This window comes from Neoarius graeffei, chromosome 3 (assembly GCF_027579695.1).
Source record: "Neoarius graeffei isolate fNeoGra1 chromosome 3, fNeoGra1.pri, whole genome shotgun sequence".
NCBI classification, from domain to species: domain Eukaryota; kingdom Metazoa; phylum Chordata; class Actinopteri; order Siluriformes; family Ariidae; genus Neoarius; species Neoarius graeffei.
The window spans coordinates 106560938-106582822 of record NC_083571.1 but is presented as its reverse complement, the minus strand read 5'-3'; the positions used below and the strand labels follow the sequence as shown (position 1 = coordinate 106582822).

Genomic DNA, 21885 nt, shown 5'->3' with positions numbered 1-21885 from the left:
TGTCAGCCAGGTGTCAGTGCCGCCATTTTGAAAACTGTTTTCCAAACGAAATATTGCACAAAAACGAGTTTAAATGATGATTACTGTCTACTTTTTTCAAACTTTCCTGATTGCTATCAAAACAAACAAAACTTCCGGCTTGATTACGTCAGCATTCGAAAGAGGGCGCACGTCTTTTGACAATGTTGGCAGATGTCGGTCGCTTTGATTTCCGCTGTACATTTTACTTTTGTCCTACGATGTCTCGCACAGGTCTCAACGAATCTCGTTTACGGCCGTTGCTTTGACATATAGACTGATATATTACAGAGCATATTTCAAACACTCATAACTTGCTATAGCAGCGACAAAATAGCGATCAAAAATGCATTCCTATATTTAATAAAATGAGATAAATAGATTTTTTTTTTTTAAGATTTTTTTGGGGCTTTTTTCACCTTTATTGGATAGGACAGTGTAGAGACAGGAAATGAGCGGGAGAGAGAGACGGGGAGGGATCGGGAAATGACCTCGGGTCGGAATCAAACCTGGGTCCCCAGATTTATGGTATGGCGCCTTATCCACCTGAGCGACAATGCCCCCAGATTAATAGAATTTTGATAATAAAAAATTTGCCTTCAGTTCTCCTTTAAAGCATACAGATGACTTGCAACCACGTGATCAAAATGTGCTACGTCATGAGCGTCTGCCGTGATGGCGGATATACAAAGCAAATAGGATGGCAGCCGCTGAAAGCGTGTCTGTAAACAAGGCTGAATGTTTTCAGTGTTACCACAATTTGAACGATCGAGTGAAGATAGATGTGTGTGGTTTTGACCCTTATTTTTTTTAAAAAGTCAGACTTTTCTGAAGATAAGACGCTTCTACTGACCATTGAGTATGAATACGTCATCTCGTCCCATGCCTTTTCGTCCAATAGTTAAGATATTTAATCCAAAGCCTTTTTCATATGCACTATCAATAATTTTATATTTCAGGTATTTGTTTGTTCGAAAAAAGGAGGCATTCTCAATGGAATTTGACGCATTTTTGTAAAGCAAATGAGTGCCGTAGTATGTGCGCTTCGACACTAAAGAGCGTACTAAGGGGGTAACCATGTTGGCCCGTGCCACTTGCTGACCCTGGGATACGTTCACTCCCTTGTCATTACAGACTGCTCGCTTGCATGTCTATGTTTCCGGCTGGATCATATTAAATCTTCAGGGGTGGAGCAGCCCTCTCGCGGGGGCTTCGTTCGCGAATCCCGGGCCGAAGTGCAGTCCTACTGACCCAAGACGTTGCTCTTTCAAAGGGGGAGGCTTAGAGGAAGGTGCCTGTAAAATTTGGCTTCGCTGTGAGCTCCGTTGGCCGAGTTATTAATTTTTAAAGCCGGCTGGATCATGTTAAATCTTTAGACGTGGAGCAGTGCTCTCACAGGGCTTTCATTCGCGAACACTGGAGTACCTGAAATATAAAATAATTGATAGTGCGTATGAAAAAGGCTTTGGACAAAATGTCTGAACTATTGGACGAAATGGTCATTGGATGAAGTGTCCTGATCCCCTCGTCTCTTCTCTGTACTAAGCCTCAGAGTTTCCTCGCCCTCTTTCCGAATCGCGGACGGAATTCTAAAAAATCGGAACGTGCCACGATCACGAGTACTGTTGTGACCACAACCATATACAGCACAAAGATACGGCAGAGCTAAAAGAACACTTAAAGCAGCAGAAAAACGAAGAGAGTTACACACGCATGACTATGTTTTGTATGGAATGTCGCTTGATCCTGCATTTGTATCTCCACCAACATGGCCGACATCCAGCTTTCTATTTTGCTTTGACGTCACTTGCAAGTCAAAATTTGATTTGATTTCAAAAGTCAAAATTTGATCTGTCCCTCTGAGTTACATGTTGATCCTGGGATTGAGATGCTGGCCTCTTCTGCCCCTCGGACCTGCTTGATCCATCCTGGTGCCCTGTGTCTGGTCGGAGTTTTATCGCACCGCTCCTGTGAAGGACGGCCCCATGAGGACAGTTGAGGGTTACACCTGTTAAAACTGTTAATATTATAGTCAGGCTGTCTGTTGTTGCCCAAATGAGGATGGGTTCCCTTTTGAGTCTGGTTCCTCTCGAGGTTTCTTCCTCATGTCGTCTGAGGGAGTTTTTCATTGCCACCGTCGCCACAGGCTTGCTCATTAGAGATAGATTAGGGATAAAATTAGCTCATGTTTTAAGTCGTTCAAATTCTGTAAAGCTGCTTTGCGACAATGTTTATTGTTAAAAGCGCTATACAAATAAACTTGATTTGATTGATTTGATTTGTTTTCATTTATTTTCTCAGTCATCTTCTCTTGCCACACTTATGAATTTATATTTTTTACACTACCAGATTTGTACGCAAATTCTATGATTTTCAAGTGAAGTTAATTCCCGAATGGCTTTCTATTTGCTATGTACTATATGCTCACTACATAGGGTATAACAAAATATAACTAAATTTGTATTTTCTGAAACCTGGGTATAGTGCTCACAATAAGATGAAAGTGAAAAATAAAACGAGACCGTCAATGACGGCGTAGCTCACTCCGGCCCTGTCTAGTCTAGACGGAACGATCTGAAGTGGGCAACCTTGTGCAATAAATGTTGCAAGCTGTATACACTATATACAAGCTGTATATAGAAGTGATATACACCCTAGGTAGCCCTATCTTCATGCCAGGAAGAATCAAAATCGGTGAAGAATTGAGGGAGAAGAAGCGATTTGTGTGGAAACTGCTCATTAGGGATTGATTAATCACTCCATATCTTCATTATTAATTGCAATTTTGCAAATTTGGGTAGAGGCTATATGCACCCCAGGCAGACCTACCTTCCTGCCAAAAAGAATAAAAATCAGTGAAGAATTGAGAGAGAAGAAGCGATTTTCGTGAAATGTGGACAACGTCGGACGGACAACACGACAGCATAAACTCATCACCTGTCAGCCGGATGAGCTAATAAGGGATGGTGGGATTAAAATGACAAAGAGAAAAAGTGAAAAAGAAGGGGGGTAAGGAAAAAGAAAGTGTGTGGACAGGGAAAAAAATAGAGAAATAACAAAGTAATATCTCTGTCCTATTTCAGTGAGCTTCAAAATCTGACAAGATCAAAATGGCAATATAACGATGAAAAGCAACACAGTGTGACTCTGAAGAAGGGCACACAATGCAGCCGTGTCTTAAAATAGTCCACACTAAAGAAAAAAGAGCCCTTATATAAGACCTGTCTACACCTTAAGCCCTGGAGGCGTCCTTCAGTTTAGCACACTCTGTGATGAGGCCACTAGAGGGCGACATGACAAACAGCAGACACATTTGCACGGGCGTACGGGCGCGCACACACACGAACAAAAGATGTGTTGGGTGACGTTTTTGATGATGGTAGTACAGAGAGCTGTCTAACACATCATTCCATCATTGCATATGAGTGTTTAATTTGTTTGATGAGGCTAGAACATATTATTGACATCATTCTCATCCATGTCAAACCGTTCAGTGAGATATGGGCGGGGTCATCCTGAAAGATGCCACTCCTGTCAGGATAAGAATGGTTCATCGTAGGAGAAAGGTGATCGAGTCAGCTTTGTAGAACTCATCTCATCTCATTATCTCTAGCCGCTTTATCCTGTTCTATAGGGTCGCAGGCAAGCTGGAGCCTATCCCAGCCTATCCCAGTGTTGATTTTCAGTGACTCATCCCTCTAAGGCAGGGCTTTTCAAAGTGTGGGGCGCGCCTCCCCTAGGGGGCGCCAGGTGAAAGGCGGGGTACACCCTGGACAAGTCGCCAGGTCATCACAGGGCTGACACATAGACACAGACAACCATTCACACTCACATTCACACCTACGGTCAATTTAGAGTCACCAGTTAACCTAACCTACATGTCTTTGGACTGTGGGGGAAACCGGAGCACCCGGAGGAAACCCACGCAGACACGGCGAGAACATGCAAACTCCACACAGAAAGGCCCTCGCCGGCCACGGGGCTCGAACCCGGACCTTCTTGCTGTGAGGCGACAGCGCTAACCACTACACCACCATGCCGCCCGCTTTGTAGAACTGTGTGTTGATTTTCAGTGACTCATCCCTCTAAGGCAGGGCTTTTCAAAGTGTGGGGCGCGCCTCCCCTAGGGGGCGCCAGAGTTCTTCGGGGGGGCGCAACGTGAGGAAAAATAAACCAGAATAAGTTACTATTGCGGACATTTAGCGAACTTCAGCTAGCCTTTGCCAGAGACAAAATGGATCGATCATTTTAGTGCCTAAAGCTACAGTGAGTGAGGAGACAGAGTCTGGGCCAAGCAAAAAAAGAAGGACGTATGACCACGATTATTTAAAGTTTGGATTTTCATGGACTGGATCTGAAGATGCTCCACTGCCACAGTGTGTTGTCTGCCAAGAGGTGCTAGCTAACGATGCTATGAGATGTTTTAAAAAAAGCACAGATGTTTAAAATGTGTAAAAAAGATGTTTTAAAAAAGCACAGATGTTTAAAATGTGTAAAAAAAAAAAAAGAGGTTTTAAAAAAGCACAGATGTTTAAAATGTGTAAAAAAAAAAAGAGGTTTTAAAAAAGCACAGATGTTTAAAATGTGTAAAAAAAAAAAGGTTTTAAAAAAGCACAGATGTTTAAAATGTGTAAAAAGGAGGTTTTAAAAAAGCACAGATGTTTAAAATGTGTAAAAAAAAAAAAGGTTTTAAAAAGCAGATGTTTAAAATGTGTAAAAAAAAAGGTTTTAAAAAAGCACAGATGTTCAAAATGTGTAAAAAAAAAGAGGTTTTAAAAAGCACAGATGTTTAAATGTGTAAAAAAGAGGTTTTAAAAAAGCTCATATGTTTAAAAAAATAAAAATGTGTACAACAGCCATTTTTTTTAAATACGAATAGAACATTTAAGTATAGCAACAATAAAAATTATGGGGGGGGGGGGGGGGGCGCTGTTGTTTATTTGCTCTCTGAGGGGGGGCTGACTCTCCCACACTTTGAAAACCCCTGCTCTAAGGAAACAGGTAGACCCAAACCATGCTAGTAAAATAAATAAATGCCCCCACAGCATCACAGAGCCACTGGTATTCCTTCAATTTGTTACTTGTCTGTATGTCTACATAAGCAATTACATGAACAAAGATACACACCACCAAATATTAACGTAATTTCTCTTCAGTCCAAAACATCTCATGCGCAAAGCTATTTAAGAACATATTCTGTGTATTAAACTCTTGGAAGAGTATATTATAATAACTTGTAATTAGGGATGAATCGATACCAGCAGTGGTCTTGTGATCAGACCGATAGCAGGCTCATTTACACATACTCATAAAATTTGCTCTGATACCATGTGAATCTATGTGACATAAGTCAAATCAAATTCAAATTTATTTGTCACATACACAATGATACAGAGTACGACATGCAGTGAAATGGGAGGGAGTAACAAATAGAATAAAAAATTAAAAAATAAGAATAAAAAATGTGATGGTAGAATATATATATATAATATACATTTAATAGTTATTCAACAAAATCAAGTCGTACATGAGGTGATAGCCGACGAGGCACGTAGCGCCAAGTCGGCTATAAGCCATGTACGATGACATTGAGTGGAATAACTGTTTTATTCTATCCATATTCACTGGATTTTGAGAAACAGAGCATTTTTATTTTTTGCAAATTCGATAAATAAAAACTTTCTCCAGAACTTCCGACAAAATCATTTCCGCTTCAAATGTAAACAAACCAGAAAAATGACAGTAGCAATTTCGGAAAACTGCTATAATAATAATAACAATAATAATAATTCATGTAAAATAAAAAAAAGATATGTTCTTACCATCAAATACATTTATTCCATATTTTGTTGCTTTTTTTTGTATTTTGGAGATTTTGTTTTTGAGTAGAGTTTTTATTTCATCCTCGGTTGGTCCAATAACATGCCATGTGTCCGAAATCATTCACTCGTTCACTACTCCCTATTCACTATTTAGGGAATTACTATATAGAGGACTATATAGTGAGCTCATTGGTAAAATGAAAAACATTTTCGGACACTAGTCCGTCGCGCCGTTATTTACTGTACGTCATTACTTTTGCACAATTAAAATGTGCCAGATCAGTTGGCTGGTGGGTTTTCAAAATAATAAATACATGCATGTCTTTTTGTGATAAATCCATATTATACTGAGCGTATTTCCAACGTTAATAAATACAAAGTACCTGCATCTTTCAGTTCTTTTAAATCAAGGCTGAATACTTTCTTGCTTCTTTGCCGCTGCCTTTTATTAAATCAAACTTGAGGCTTTTGATTTGATTTTTTCCAACGCGACCGCAATGCATGACAGGATATATTGCTTGGTTAATGACCATCGGTTGTACACTACTTTCGTGATGCATTGTGGGATACTTTGAGTGCACTATATAGGGTGTAATAATTCTTACTATACATTCGAACAGCACTACAAAATGGCGAACTCTGTATATAGTCCACTATATAGTGAGTAGGGAGCGATTTCAGACACCGGGATGGTCCTCCGTTTTCTTTTTTTCTTCTTTAGGGTTTTTTGGTGGTCGGCAAACCAACTGTTTCTTTTAAAAACTTGATAACAAAATGATATATCTGACTTGATGCGCTCTGCCATTTTGTTTTTCTCTACTCACGGTATATGAGCTGATATCCTAGTAGTAGAGTAGCCAATCAGAGCATGCAATTGCTCATATCCAGTGAATATGGATAGAATATATATAAGTCTAGTGTACATTATCACGCAATAATAATAGACAGATGACACGAAATGACAGTGATCTGGACATTAATGATGGCACTCAAAGCAAAGCAAACCGAAAACTGTGAGCTTCTTCTTCTGTGAAACTGTCAAGAGGACTTTCTACAGCATCTTCCTGCAATATAAGTAACCTGATAAAACATGATTAGCGCTTTGGTAAGTGTGGAAAAATTGGTTACAGACAATGCACGATGTGTGAAAATAACAGCACTGAGCCAGTATGTTGTTTCCGATGATCTTGATGGTCTTCCAACAGATAACAACAGATTGATGCATCTGCTGTTGTAAGTTTTAGGTCATGGTTTGTAATTTAGGACACAGCTTTATTTCTGCTCAATGGTTTGTAAAAATTGCTGGAACTATGATGTGAAGTTTCTGTGTTAAAATAGCTATTAGAGTTTGTCCTGTTGCTGTTCCTGACCTTAAAACACGAGCTGTTATTTATTTATTTATTTATTTATTTATTTGTGCAGGCTCGGAGGAACAATTTCAGCCTATAAAATAGTCCCGGATGAAATCGATGAGATCAAGGTGAGTGTGTGTGTGTGTGTGCGCGCGCGTGTGTGTGTATGATTGTAGTCAGAGGTTTACATACACTCATCATGGACATGAATATCATTGGGTTTTCAATTATTTCTTTGAACTGTTCTTTTTCTGTGTCAGAATGATTGTACAACATACATCTTTAAAGCTAGACTGCCTTTCAGATGTTTCAAGTGTAGGTCATAAAAATAATTTTCCCTGACACCCAATTATATTTGTTTAGTGGACTGAAAGCTACTGAATTTGAATCACAGACTTCCAATTTTATTCGTAGTTTTTAATAGAACAATTAATGAATTTATCTCCACGTGGCCCGAAATTCTCCACTATTTTTTCCTGCTTCACCATGACCCAATTCAAGATACTACGTCATGCATGATGTGGTGGGCTTTCCCTGTTTATGCAAGGCATTGTGGGATACAAATTTGAAACAGGAGAGAAAAATAGAGGATGTGAGTGTGCAAATGAAACGTGAAAGACCGACTACAGTAACGGAAAGCGAGAAGAAAAGACGTTATGTTGCGAAGGAAAGGAAACGCAGGACCAAACTAATAAATATCGGCGCTCAGCGAGCACCTCGGTGTGATCAGCTGTTCGTTTAGCGACAGAATGATGGAACTGTCAGTGCACGCTCAAAGGTAAACCTGTAGATGGCAGTAATGCAACACTGTGGATGCCAGCTGCTGTAAAACCCAAAAGAAGAAGAAAAAGAAGTAGAAGAAGAAGGTAAACCTGTGCATTCACACATGGACTTCCTCTGTCTGCTTGATTACGCAAAGCGAGCGATTTCATGCATATCATTTGCTCGGGAATCCCCTCAAATTAAATAACTTCCCAGCCACAGAATGGCCTGTTTTTTGTGAGCTATTACAGAAATAAATATATATCACAATGACCAAATTTCAGAGAGAACTAAATTTCACAGATTTTATGAAATTGAAAGGCCGTCTAGCTTTAATAGAATATAATGCAAGAATTTGGTGCAAAAGTTTTAATTTATTTTGGGATTTCTGAAATCAACACAGGGTTAAAATTGTACATACAGGGTCAAAAATTTATATCCAGCACACCTAATATTTGGTTGAATGTCCCTTAGCTAGAATGTCCCTTGGCTAGACGTTTTTGATAGCCATCAACAAGCTTCTTGAAAAATTCTGGTTGAATATTTGACCACTCTTCTTGGAAGAATTGGTAGAGTTCAATTAAATTTGTGTGTTTCCTGGCTCAGGATGACATGGTGGTGCAGTGGTTAGCACTATCGCCTCACAACAAGAAGGTTTTTGGGTTTTAACTTTGCAGTCAAGTCAAGTTTATTTGTACAGCGCTTTTAACATTAAACATTGTCGCAAAGCAGCTTTACAGACTTTGAACGACTTAAAACATGAGCTAATTTTATCCCTAATCTATCCCCAATGAGCAAGCCTGTGGCAACGGTGGCAAGGAAAAACTCCCTCAGACAACATGAGGAAGAAACCTCGAGAGGAACCAGACTCAAAAGGGAACCCATCCTCATTTGGGCAACAACAGACAACATGACTAACATTAACAGTTTTAACATGAAGTCAGTTTCGTTGATGTTATAAACTCTTCATTAATGGAAACTTGAGTGCAAAACTGTTCATGACAACTGCAGTCCTAAAGTTAGCAAGTCAACTGTAGTCCTCAGCCATAAAAGCATTACTGTAAGCATCCAGAGCGTCCTCCAGGTGTGACTTTCAACTGTCCATATGGGGCCGTCCTCCACAGGAGCGATGTGATGAGACTCCAACCAGACACAGGCCACCAGGATGGATCAGGCAGGTCCGAGGAGCAGAAGAGGTCAGCATCTCGATCCCAGGACCGACATGTAACTCAGAGGGACAGATTTGGGGAGGGGGGAAGAGAGAGAAAACACAGGTTGTTAGGTATGCCCAATGTCACCTGAATAAGTAGGAACAGTATACGTTTTGCGCTGAGTACAAGCAGGGACTCCGGCAACTAACTATGACAGCATAACTAAAAGGGGAGAGCCAGAAGGTAACACAGGCATGAGGGAGCCCCGGGACATAAAGCAGCAGCCACTACACCGTCAACAAACTTGAGTGAGCAAGCAAGAGGGGGACTGACAGCATCCATACATCCCAGTTTACCAAAACACTCTATGTCTGAGGACCCTCCAGATCTACTCCTTTACCTCATAAACACCATTAACAAAAGGCTTGACTAAACAGATATGTTTTCAGCCTAGACTTAAACACTGAGACTGTGTCTGATTCCTGAACATTACTTGGAAGGCTGTTCCATAACTCTGGGGCTTTATAAGAAAAGGCTCTGCCCCCTGATGTAGCCTTCACTATACGAGGTACCAGCAGATAGCCTGCACCTTTTGATCTAAGTAGGCATGGCGGATCATAGAGGACCAGAAGTTCACTCAGGTACTGTGGTGCGAGACCATTCAGTGCTTTAAAGGTCAATAGTAGTATTTTATAATCAATACGAAATTTGATTGGGAGCCAATGCAGTGTGGATAAGGCAGGGGTGATGTGGTTGTATTTTCTAGTTCTAGTAAGGACTCTTGCTGCTGCATTTTGAACTAACCGGAGCTTGTTTATGCACTTATTGGAACATCCAGACAGTAAGGCATTACAATAATCCAACCTGGAGGTAACGAAAGCATGAACTAGTTTTTTCACGTCATGTAGTGACATTAAATTTCTTATCTTAGCAATATTTCTGAGATGAAAGAAAGCTATCCAGGTAATGTTATCAATGTGATTTTCGAATGAAAGATTGGGGTCAATAATCACCCCGAGGTCTTTTACTGCTGCACGTGAAGAAACAGAAAGGCCATCCAGATTTACTGTGTAATCAGAAAACTTACTTCTAACTGCATGTGGTCCGAGTACAAGTACTTCAGTCTTGTCAGAGTTACGCAGAAGGAAGTTAATAAGCATCCAGTGTCTAATGTCCTTCACACATTCCTCAATTCTATTAAGCTGGTGTCTCTCATCAGGTTTTGCAGAAACATACAACTGTGTGTCATCAGCATAACAGTGGAAACTAATACAATGTTTACGAATAATATCACCGAGAGGTAACATATATAAAGAAAAAAGCAGTGGACCTAAGACAGAACCTTGTGGAACACCAAACTTTACCTCAGTACGTCTAGAAATATCACCATTTACATCAACATACTGATAGCAATCAGTTAAATAAGACCTGAGCCAGGAGAGGGCCGTTCCCTTAACTCCCACAACATTTTCTAGTCTATCCAGAAGAATGGAATGATCAGTGGTATCAAATGCTGCACTAAGATCAAGCAACACAAGCAGCGAGACACAGCCCTGATCAGACGCCAACAGTAGGTCATTTACTACTTTAACCAGTGCTGTCTCTGTGCTATGATGAGGTCTAAATCCTGACTGATACATTTCATGGATGTTATTCCTATGTAAATATGAGCATAACTGCTGTGCCACAGCTTTTTCAAGGATCTTGGAGATAAAGGGGAGGTTTGATATTGGCCGATAATTGGACAGCTGACAGGGATCAAGGTCAGATTTTTTAATCAGGGGTTTGATAACTGCTAGTTTAAAGGATTTGGGTACATAGCCAATCCTAAGAGAATAATTTATTATTTTTAGAAGCGGTTCAATTACTTCAGGTATTATCTGTTTGAATAGATGTGTCGGTAAGGGATCTCGTACACAAGTTGAGGCTTTTGATGCAGAGATTAATGAAGGTAATTCGATTTCTCTAAGGGGAGTAAAACATTCTAATTGCTGATCTGATACAGTTATATTGTTAACTACAGGGTCACTTTCATTGTCTGACCTTAAATTAGTAGTTTGAATTTTTTTGTCGGATATTCTCAATTTTGTCATTAAAAAAATTCATGAAGTCGTTGCTACTACATACTGCAGGTGTGCATGTGTCTATAGTGGACTTATTCCTGGTTAATTTTGCTACAGTATTAAATAGGAATCTAGGATTATTTTTGTTATCTTCTATTAGGGAGGAGAGATATGTTGATCTAGCAGCACTAAGAGCTTTTCTATACTTCAGGAAGCTCTCCTTCCACGCTAATTTAAACGCTACCAATTTTGTTTGACGCCATTTACATTCCAATTTTCGAGTGGTCTTTTTAAAAGTGCGAGTGTCATCATTATACCAGGGTGCTAATTTTTTGTCTCTGACCATTTTCCATTTAAGAGGAGCTACATTATCTAAAGTATGGCGGAACGTTGACTCTAAGCATTCAGTTGCCTGATCAAGTTCTGCAGGGGCTGACAGTGACCCAATCAAAGTTGATAACTCTGGGAGATCATTTATAAAGCTCTGTGCAGTAGTTGACGTGAATGTACGTTTAATACAGTAGTGTGGTGAGGTGCATATATTATTACTCACATATTTTGAATGAGATGAGACAATGATCTGAGATAACTTCAGACTGTGGAAGTATGACTATATTTTCTATGTTTAACCCGAATGTTAGTATTAGATCGAGGGTGTGACCACCATTATGGGTCGGTCCTATGACATTCTGATTAATCCCTAATGAATCTAAAATGGACACAAACGCTGTTTTCAAAGGGTCTTCTGGGTTATCGAAGTGAATATTAAAATCTCCGACAACTAAAGCTTTGTCTAAGGAAATAACCAGATCTGAGATAAAATCTGCAAATTCAGAAAGAAACTCAGAATATGGCCCCGGGGGCCTGTAAATAAAAGTAACGGAATTAACTGGGTATACCTATTTTTCGAGGCTACATACATTATATGAGTATGAAGAACTTCAAATGTATTAAATTTATAACCAGGTTTTTGTGTTACACCTAGATAATCATTATAAATAACTGCGATGCCTCCTCCTCTGCAAGTTAGACGAGGCTGGTGTATATAACTGTATCCAGGAGGACTAGCTTCATGCGGCCTTTCTTTATAGAGTTTGCATGTTCTCCTCATGCCTGAGTGGGTTTCCTCCAGGTGCTCTGGTTGCCTCCAACAGTCCAAAGACATGTGGATTAGGTCAACAGGCTACTGTAAATCATGCCCATTGGTGTGAATGTGAGTGTGAATGGTTGTCCGTCTCTGTGTTAGCCTTGTCATGGTTTGGCGACCTGTCCAGGGTGGACCCCGCCTCTCACCCAAAGTCAGCTGGGATTGGCTCCAGCTTCCCCCATGACCCTGACGGATAAGCAGAATAGAGAAAGGATGAATGGATGGATGTTTCTTGGCATGGATCTGACTTTTAAGCACAGTCCATATATTTTCGATAGGGTTGAGATCAGGACTTTTGGAAGACTATTCCAAAAGCTTAATCCATTTAACCAGCTTTGATGTGTTTGGAATCATTGTCCTATTGGAACACCCAATTGTGTCCAAGTTTCTTGAAGTTTCTAGCTGTGGTTTGAGGCTATGCTGAATTCAGGGTTAGGATAATTCTGAGGTAGTTCTTCTTCATCATTATTCCATCCACTTTGTTTAACCATGCTTAATAGTTATTTAATAGTTGATAGTGTTCTTGAGGTTTACTCTTCCAAACATTTCTCTGGTTATAGTGGCCAACCAACTTGATCTTTGTCTCATCTGACCATAAAACGATCCTCCAGAAGGATTCCAAGTTGCACTTGGAAGATGCTCTGGATACTTACAGTAATACATTTATGTCTGAGGACTACAGTTGACTTGCTAACTTCAGGACTGCAGTTGTCATGAACAGTTTTGCACTCAAGTTTCCATCAATGAACAGTTTATAACTTTAATAAAACAGACTTCATGTTAAAACTATAATGAATTTCTTGGTTACACAGTTGTACTACTGTATATGGTTGTGACAATAGGACACAGTTATAGAAGTGAGTTATTTATAGTCACACTATCTGTTATCACCCAAATGAGGATGGGTTCCCTTTTGAGTCTGGTTCCTCTCAAGGTTTCTTCCTCATGTCGTCTGAGGGAGTTTTTCCTTGCCACCGTCGCCACAGGCTTGCTCATTGTGGATAAATTAGGGATAAAATTAGCTCATATTTAAAGTCTTTAATTTTCTGTAAAGCTGCTTTGTGACAATGTCTGTTGTTAAAAGCGCCATACAAGTAAACTTAACTTGACTTGATTTTTTGTTGTCCATGTGGTCAGCTGCAAATTTAGTCAAGCTTGAAGGTGTCAGTTTTGGAGCAGGGGATTCTCAGTCCATGGCGATGTAAAACTTGCATGAAAAACCCTTTTAATGTTGGCACAGAGAAACTACCAGCTGTGGTCAGCCATGATGACAAATAGGAAGTTAAGAGGCCTTGGCCTTGGCAAGTAAAGACATTTTTTTTTAAACTTTCAGCATCATTGAATTAAAAATAAGTACCCTATGGGTACATGTGGCTACTGCTTATAAATAAAATTGTTTTCTGATACCATGTCCATACAGTAAATATAGCATATATATTTACTCTATGAGGCAGTAGCCACAAAAATGAAGCGTAATCCAAAAATGAACAATTTAAAAATCACAGAAGTAAAATATACCAAGTGTCCGTACACTATATTATTCTACTCTTACCTCTTACAGTTTTCGAAACTGAAACCTCTGAACCGAGGCTGACATACACACACTGCCGCCATGACCCAAACTCTTATTTCCCGGAAATGGCCCGGCGCTAGAGCTCAGTGGTCTCAATACTCTTTTCAACAACTTCCTGTAACAACTCGGAAGTGCGTCACATCTACATCACACATGGGACCACTGGCTGAAGAAGGCGAGGAAAGGGGGACAACCTGGAGTATATTTTAAAATACGAACGCACTTTCCCTCTGTAATAAGCATAAACATGTCTGAAAGCGATTTCTTTCGTCTCGTCCATTTATTTTGAATGGTGAATCGGATTGTATACATTCACCAGCCATTTTAATAGGAACACCTGTATGCGTGTGTGCAGTGTGCAACTGTTACACTCATTCTTATAACATGATGACATAGTGGCTACAGCCTCTATGAGGCAGTAGTCACAAAAATCTAACTGGGTGCATGTATATTTCTGACCCTGTATATATACTTTTGACCCTGTGTTGATTTCAGAAAAAGAAATTAAAACATGGAACAAATTATTGTGAGGTGTTTTTTTTTCTTTTTTATTAAAAATGTATGTTGTACAATCATTCTGCCATGGAAAAAGAACAGTTCAAAGACATCATTGAAAACCCAACATTCATGTCCATGATGGGTGTATGCAAATTTCTGACCACAGCTGCATATACAGTGGATATAAAAAGTGTACACACACCCCGTTAAAATGATAGGTTTTTCCAGTGTAAAAAAAAATGAGACCACGATAAATAATTTCAAAACTTTTCCCACCTTTAATGTGACCTATAACCTGTACAATTCAATTGAAAAACAAACAAATCTGTTAGGGGGAAAACATAAAAAATAAAAAACGTACAATAAGCTGGTTGCATAAGTGTGCACACCCTTAAACTAATACTTTGTTGAAGCACCTTTTGATTTAATTACAGCATTCAGTCTTTTTGGGTCGGAGTCTATCAGCCTGCCACATCTAGACTTGGCAATATTTGCCCACTCTTCCTTGCAAAAGCGCTCCAAATCTGTCAGATTGCGAGGGCGTCTCTTGTGCACAGCCCTCTTCAGGTCACCCCACAGATTTTCAATTGGATTTAGGTCTGGGCTCTGGCTGGGCCGTTCTAAAACTTTAATTTTCTTCTGGTGAAGCCATTCTTGTGTTGATTTCGATGTATACTTGGGTCATTGTTGTGCTGAAAGATGAAATTCCTCTTCATCTTCAGCTTTCTAGCAGACACCTAAAGGTTTTGGGCCAAAATTGACTGGTATTTAGAACTGTTCATAATTCCCTCCACCTTGACTAAAGCCCCTGTTCCAGCTGAAGAAAAACAACCCCAAAACATGATGCTGCCACCACCATGCTTCACCGTGGGTATGGGGTTCTTTTGGTGATGCGCAGTGTTGTTTTTGCGCCAAACATACCTTTTGGAATTGTAGCCAAAAAGTTCAACCTTGGTTTCATCAGACCAGAACACATTTTCCCACATGCTTTTGGGAGAGTTGATGTATTTTTTTGCAAAATTTAGCCGGGCCTGGATGTTTTTCTTTGACCCTACCTCATAGTCCAGACATATGGAGAATACGGGAGATTCTTGTCACATGTAGTACACAACCAGTACTTACCAGAAACTCCTGCAGCTCCTTCAGTGTTGCTGTAGGCCTCTCGGCAGCCTCCCTGACCAGTTTTCGTCTTGTCTTTTCATCAATTTTGGAGGGACGTCCAGTTCTCGGTAATGTCATTGTTGTCCTATATTTTCTCCACTTCTTGATGACGGTCTTCACTGTGCTCCATGGTATATCTAATGCCGTGGAAATGTTTTTGTACCCTTCTCCTGACTGATACCTTTCAACAATGAGATCCCTCTGATGCTTTGTAAGCTCTCTGTGAACCCTGGCTTTTGCTGGAGGATGCAACTGAGTAAATGTCTGAACTTTATTTGGGGTTAATAAGAGTCATTTTAATTGATGGCAGGTGTGAACCCAAAAAGACTGAATGCTGTAATTAAATCAAAAGGTGCTTCAACAAAGTATTAGTTTAAGGGTGTGCACACTTATGCAACCAACTTATTGTACGTTTTTTTTTTTTTATGTTTTTCCCCCTAACAGATTTGTTTGTTTTTCAATTGAATTGTACAAGTTATAGGTCACATTAAAGGTGGGAAAAGTTTTGAAATTATTTATCGTGGTCTCATTTTTTTTTACATCAGAAAAACCGATCATTTTAACGGGGTGTGTACACTTTTTATACCCACTGTACATCTATCTGATGGAGGTATTTTACTGGTCAAAATTCTAGTTCATTGTCACTGAAAATGAGCAAACATTGCTTGCTTGTTTTCAAGAAAGTTTCTAACTAATTCTACTGTACCTAGCCACCTTGCTAGCTAACAAGCTGTTGAGTCTCTGTAAAAGAGTCTATGGTCTATGTACCTCATGGAGCGAGGTGGCTTTGTGAACAGTCTTCTAGTTTAACACCAGTAACAGAAAACTTTTTTTTTTTGCTACCACACTTTCATCAGTGTATCAGAATCAAATGCACTGCTAAATGAGCACAGAGTTGTCTGTGTAGCCAAGCTAACAAATAGCATTTGGAATATCAATAGCTAGCATAGACACAGTTTTGTACTTGATGTTTGTCTCCTTTTTTTTTTCCTAGATAACTGTTAGACTACCGTTCAAAAGTTTGGGGTCGCTTTGAAATTTCCTTATTTTTGAAAGAAAAGCACTGTTCTTTTCAATGAAGATCGCTTTAAACTAATCAGAAATCCACTCTATACATTGCTAATGTGGTAAATGACTATTCTAGCTGCAAATGTCTGGTTTTTGGTGCAATATCTCCATAGGTGTATAGAGGCCCATTTCCAGCAACTCTCACTCCAGTGTTCTAATGGTACAATGTGTTTGCTCATTGCCTCAGAAGGCTAATGGATGATTAGAAAACCCTTGTACAATCATGTTAGCACAGCTGAAAACAGTTGAGCTCTTTAGAGAAGCTATAAAACTGACCTTCCTTTGAGCAGATTGAGTTTCCGGAGCATCACATTTGTGGGCTCAAAATGGCCAGAAAAATGTCTTGACAATATTTTCTATTAATTTGACAACTTATGGTGGTAAATAAAAGTGTGACTTTTCATGGAAAACACAAACTTGTCTGGGTGACCCCAAACTTTTGAACGGTAGTGTATATCATGTCTCACTTTTGGCTAAATCATGCAAAAAGCTTTGCTATGAATTTGTGGTTTGTTTTCCAGAAAAAATGAATAATAATAATAATAATAATTGCCTATACTGAGATCACAAATTCAGTATTGTGTGTAGTGTTGTGTTTTGATGGGATTTCCCCCCCATCCTCAGGAAACACTTGTGGATTGGTGCGATGAGAAAGAGCTCAACCTCATCCTGACCACTGGGGGTACCGGCTTTGCGCCTCGCGATGTTACACCAGAGGTAAAAGAACAGCAGTGAGGATATTATTTCACCAATTATTATAAACAGACTATATTAAATTTGTTCAATCGATATCCTATTCATTACGAATACAAGTCCAGGATAGGATGTTTTTATTGATTGAAAGTAGAAGGACAGAAACAAACAACAGCTAGGAGAGTGTATGAAACACGATCAGGTGGTTGTTGAGTGCAGTGGTTTCTGATCGGTGTGTTCATGGAGGCAGGGCAAACGGATGAAGATGTGATATATTCTTTTTAACCAAAATAATGGTGCATTATTGTCATTTGGGATTATCTCATCTCATCTCATTATCTCTAGCTGCTTTATCCTGTTCTACAGGGTCGCGGGCAAGCTGGAGCCTATCCCAGCTGACTACGGGCGAAAGGCGGGGTACACCCTGGACAAGTCGCCAGGTCATCACAGGGCTGACACATAGACACAGACAACCATTCACAGCTATGGTCAGTTTAGAGTGGCCATTTAACCTAACCTGCATGTCTTTGGACTGTGGGGGAAACCAGAGAAAACCCACGCAGACACGGGGAGAACATGCAAATTCCGCACAGAAAGGCCCTCACCGGCCACGGGGCTCGAACCTGGACCTTCTTGCTGTGAGGCGACAGCGCTAACCACTACACCACTGTGCTGCCTCATTTGGGATTATTCTGATTTAAAAGACTTTTTCTGAAATTGGGCGACATGATAGTGTCGTGGTTAGCACTGTCACCTCACAGCAAGAAGGTTCTGGGTTTGAGCCCAGTGGCCGACGGGGGCCTTTCTGTGTGAAGTTTGCATGTTCTCCCCGCGTCTGCATGGGTTTCCTCTGGGTGCTCTGGTTTCCCCGACAGTCCAAAGACATGCAGGTTAGGCTAATTGGTGACTCTAAATTGACCGTAGGTGTGAGTGTGAATGATTGTTTGTCTCTATGTGTCAGCCCTGCAGTGACCTGGTGACTTGTCCAGGGTGTACCCCACCTCTCACCCATAGTCAGCTGGGGTAGGCTCCAGTGACCCTTCACAGGATAAGTGATCACAGATAATGGATAGACTGAAATTTTGAGCCTAATGTGTATGATGTACTTTAATTTATTTGCATTAGCATGTGGTCATGTTAAATGCAAAGTATTTCTCTACTTCATCTTTATCACAGTGAAATGAAATTTGAGTCACTATTAGTTGTTTGTTTGTTTTAACAATGGACAGATGGCATGATCATGTTGAAAGCCACACCATTTCATTTGTGAGTTCAGTCAAAGAAGGCTGTCAAAATTTAGTCAAAGAGGGCTCTTAGACCGCAGGTAGCCAGGTTTGAGCCATGTTTTGTCCACATGGGTTTCCTCCAGGTTCTCCAGTTTCCTCTTACCTTCCAAAAAACACACTGGTAGGTAGATTGGCTGCAATGAATTTCCCCAAGGTCGCCTCACAGCAAGAAGGTCCTGGGTTTGAGCCCAGCGGCTGACAAGGGCCTTTCTGCGTGGAGTTTACATGTTCTCCCCGTGTCTGAGTGGGTTTCCTCCAGGTGCTCTGGTTTCCCCCACAGTCCAAAGACATGCAGGTTAGGTTAACTGATGGCTCTAAATTGACTGTAGGTGTGAAAGTGTGTGTGAATGGTTGTTTGTCTCTGTGTGTCAGCCCTGCGATGACCTGGCGATTTGTCCAGGGTGTACCCCGTCTCTCGCCCATAGTCAGCTGGGATAGGCTCCAGCTTGCCTGCGACCCTGTACAGGATAAGCAGCTCCAGATATTGGATGGATGGATGGATGGATGGATGGATGGATGGATGGATGGATGGATGGAATTTCCCCAAGGTATGAATGTGTGTGTTTGTGGTGCCCTGCAATGGACTGCCAAGTTATTAATGATAAGTATGCTTTTCTTTTTCTCTTTCTCTCTCCTTGCCTCACTGCCTTCCTCATTACTTCTTCTTTGATGTGTACCCTCATGTTTCTATGTTTGAAGTGTCATTCAACTCATGGACAAAGAATATACAGTACAGAGTAAAGAACTTACTTTTTGCTACTGATACATGAACATGTGTCTTACACTCTGCACTCATCAGCTCATTATCACAACCTTCAAGAGGTCTGTTAGAGCAGGAAAAAATGCAAAAAAAAAAAAAAGATAGCTAATAGAGATCTCATGCCCAGAGCGAGCTGTGTTTTAGAGTGTTACAAGCAGCTTGGGGTTTTATGTTGTTATGACCTCACAAAGTCTTGAAGTAATGTGGGGGCACAGCATAAAAAGCTCCTGCCAGAAAGTTGACTCGATCAAAAGTTAATATGAGATCATGTGTATCTAGTAGAGGTGACAGAAAGGCACTCGGGGCAGCAGCAGCCAATCTAACCAACAGCATCAAGAGAGCCAAGGCCTCCTACACAGAGGATACAACATCATTTTATGAAAAATGACTCACAATACCGTACGTGTGTCAGGAAATTCAAACCATTACTGACTGTAGAAGGAAGAATCACCCCGTGTGCACCAATTTACATCTTCTTCGAAGACATGTTAAATGACTTCTATGCCTCCAACATAGAGGTGAGGCAGCGGTAAGGATCACAACTCCCCGCATGACCAGATGCTGACTATGACGACAACAGACGTAAGGAAAACCCTGCTGAAGGTGAACCAACATACAACTGTGTCCCAGACAATATCCCTGCTTATATGCTGGAGGAAGGCATCTTCAACATCTCTCTGGCTGCTCTCACCACCTGTCACCATCTCCTTCAAATCGGTCATCATCAAGAAGACGCCATTGATGTGCCTTGATGAATGCCACCCTGTTGCACTCTCCTCAGGTGTTATGAAGTGTTTTGAGCATATTCAAGCCTTCACTCCAGCTATGCTGGATCCTCACCAGTGTGCATAGTGGCCGCCAAATCACCACCATAGATGTCATATCTCCTTCCATTTACCTGGCCTTTTCACACCTGCACAAAAAGGACACTTGTGTTAAAATGCATACCTCTTGCATTACTGTCTGGAAAGGAAATTGCTCTGCCTCCTGTCATCAAGAACATCTAAACCTAGTGGTGTATACAGAAGACCTGCAGCATAAGTAACGATTTGTCTTATCCCTTCCAAGGACTTCGCCCATCTGAAAGAAGGCTGCAGAGCATCCGGGCTTCTAAGTCTACCAGGTTCATAAACAGTTACTGTCCACGGGCCACTAGACTCCAAAACAAATTTAACTGATAGCCATTTCATTTCACTCAGCTATCCTATGTGATGACCCTTATATCCATCCATCATCCATAACTGCTTATCCTGTGCAGGGTCATGGGCAAGCTGGAGCCCATCCCAGCTGACTATGGGTGAAAGGCAGGGTACACCCTGGATAAGTCACCAGATCATCGCAGGGCTGACACATAGAGACAAACAACCATTCACACTCACATTCACACCTACAGTCAATTTAGAGCCACCAATTAGCCTAACCTGCATGTCTTTGGACTGTGGAGGAAACCGGAGCACCCAGAGGAAACCCACACAGACACGAGGAGAACATGCAAACTCCACACAGAAAGGCCTTTGTCGGCCACTGGGCTTGAACCCAGGACCTTCTTGCTGTGAGGCGACAGTGCCAACCACTACACCACCTTGCCGCCCTATATATATATATATATATATATATATATATATATAAATAAAAACACACTCGCCGGCCACTTTATTAGGTACACCCGTACACCTCCTGTTTTGTGCAGTTATCTAATCAGCCAATTCCTTGACAGCAGCACAATGCATCAAATCATGCAGATACAAATCAAGAGCTTCAGTTAATGCTCACTTCAAACATCAGAATGGGAAAAATTGTGATCTCAAAGTGTGACTTGCACCGTGGCATGGGTGTTGGTTTGAGCCAGATGGACTGGTTTGAGTATTTCAGAAACTGCCGACATCCTGGGGTTTTCATGCACAACAGTCTCTAGAGTTTACACAGAATGGTGCAAAAAACAAAAAACACTGAGTGAGTGAGTGAGTGAGTGAGTGAGTGAGTGAGTGAGTGAGTGAGTGAGTGAGTGAGTGAGTGAGTGAGTGAGTGACAGTTCTGTGGGTGGAAACAAACACCTTGTTGAAAAGAGAGGTCAGAGGAAAATGGGCAGATTGGTTTGAGCTGCCAGGAAGGATATAGTAACTCACATAATCACTCTGTGCAACCGTGGTGAGCAGAAAAGCAGGTCAGCATGCAAAAAAAGCAGTGGCCAGTGTGTGTGTGTTTTATGTATATATATATATATATATATATATATATATATATATATATATATATATATATATGAGTGATTCCACGCTTATGGGTACTGAAATGGGGACATGAACTTATTTTTAAAAATTCACCTAAAACCATTTCTTTTTTTACCATCAGGTCACAAAACATGTAATCTTTAATGAATGATATGTTAAAAGATAACTTTAATTTTCTGAGATGTAATAAAAACATATTTATATGCCAAAGTCAGAACATAACAGAAGTGTTGTGGACATATATATTCTCAATTTTAACAATGTAGAATTACTTTTTGAAATATAGGAAGGTGATGTTTT

The 21885-nt window shown here is 40.5% G+C and overlaps 1 protein-coding gene across 2 annotated transcripts in view; it reads left to right on the top strand.

The window, feature by feature from the left end:
* Window positions 1-21885, top strand: part of gphnb (gephyrin b) — a 412308-nt gene that overhangs the window by 209966 nt on the left and 180457 nt on the right. For both annotated transcript variants that reach the window (XM_060916134.1, XM_060916133.1), the window contains exons 3-4: window positions 7263-7320; window positions 17240-17332. In XM_060916134.1, the coding sequence (XP_060772117.1) occupies window positions 7263-7320; window positions 17240-17332 (151 nt within the window). The remainder of the gene's footprint in view (window positions 1-7262; window positions 7321-17239; window positions 17333-21885) is intronic.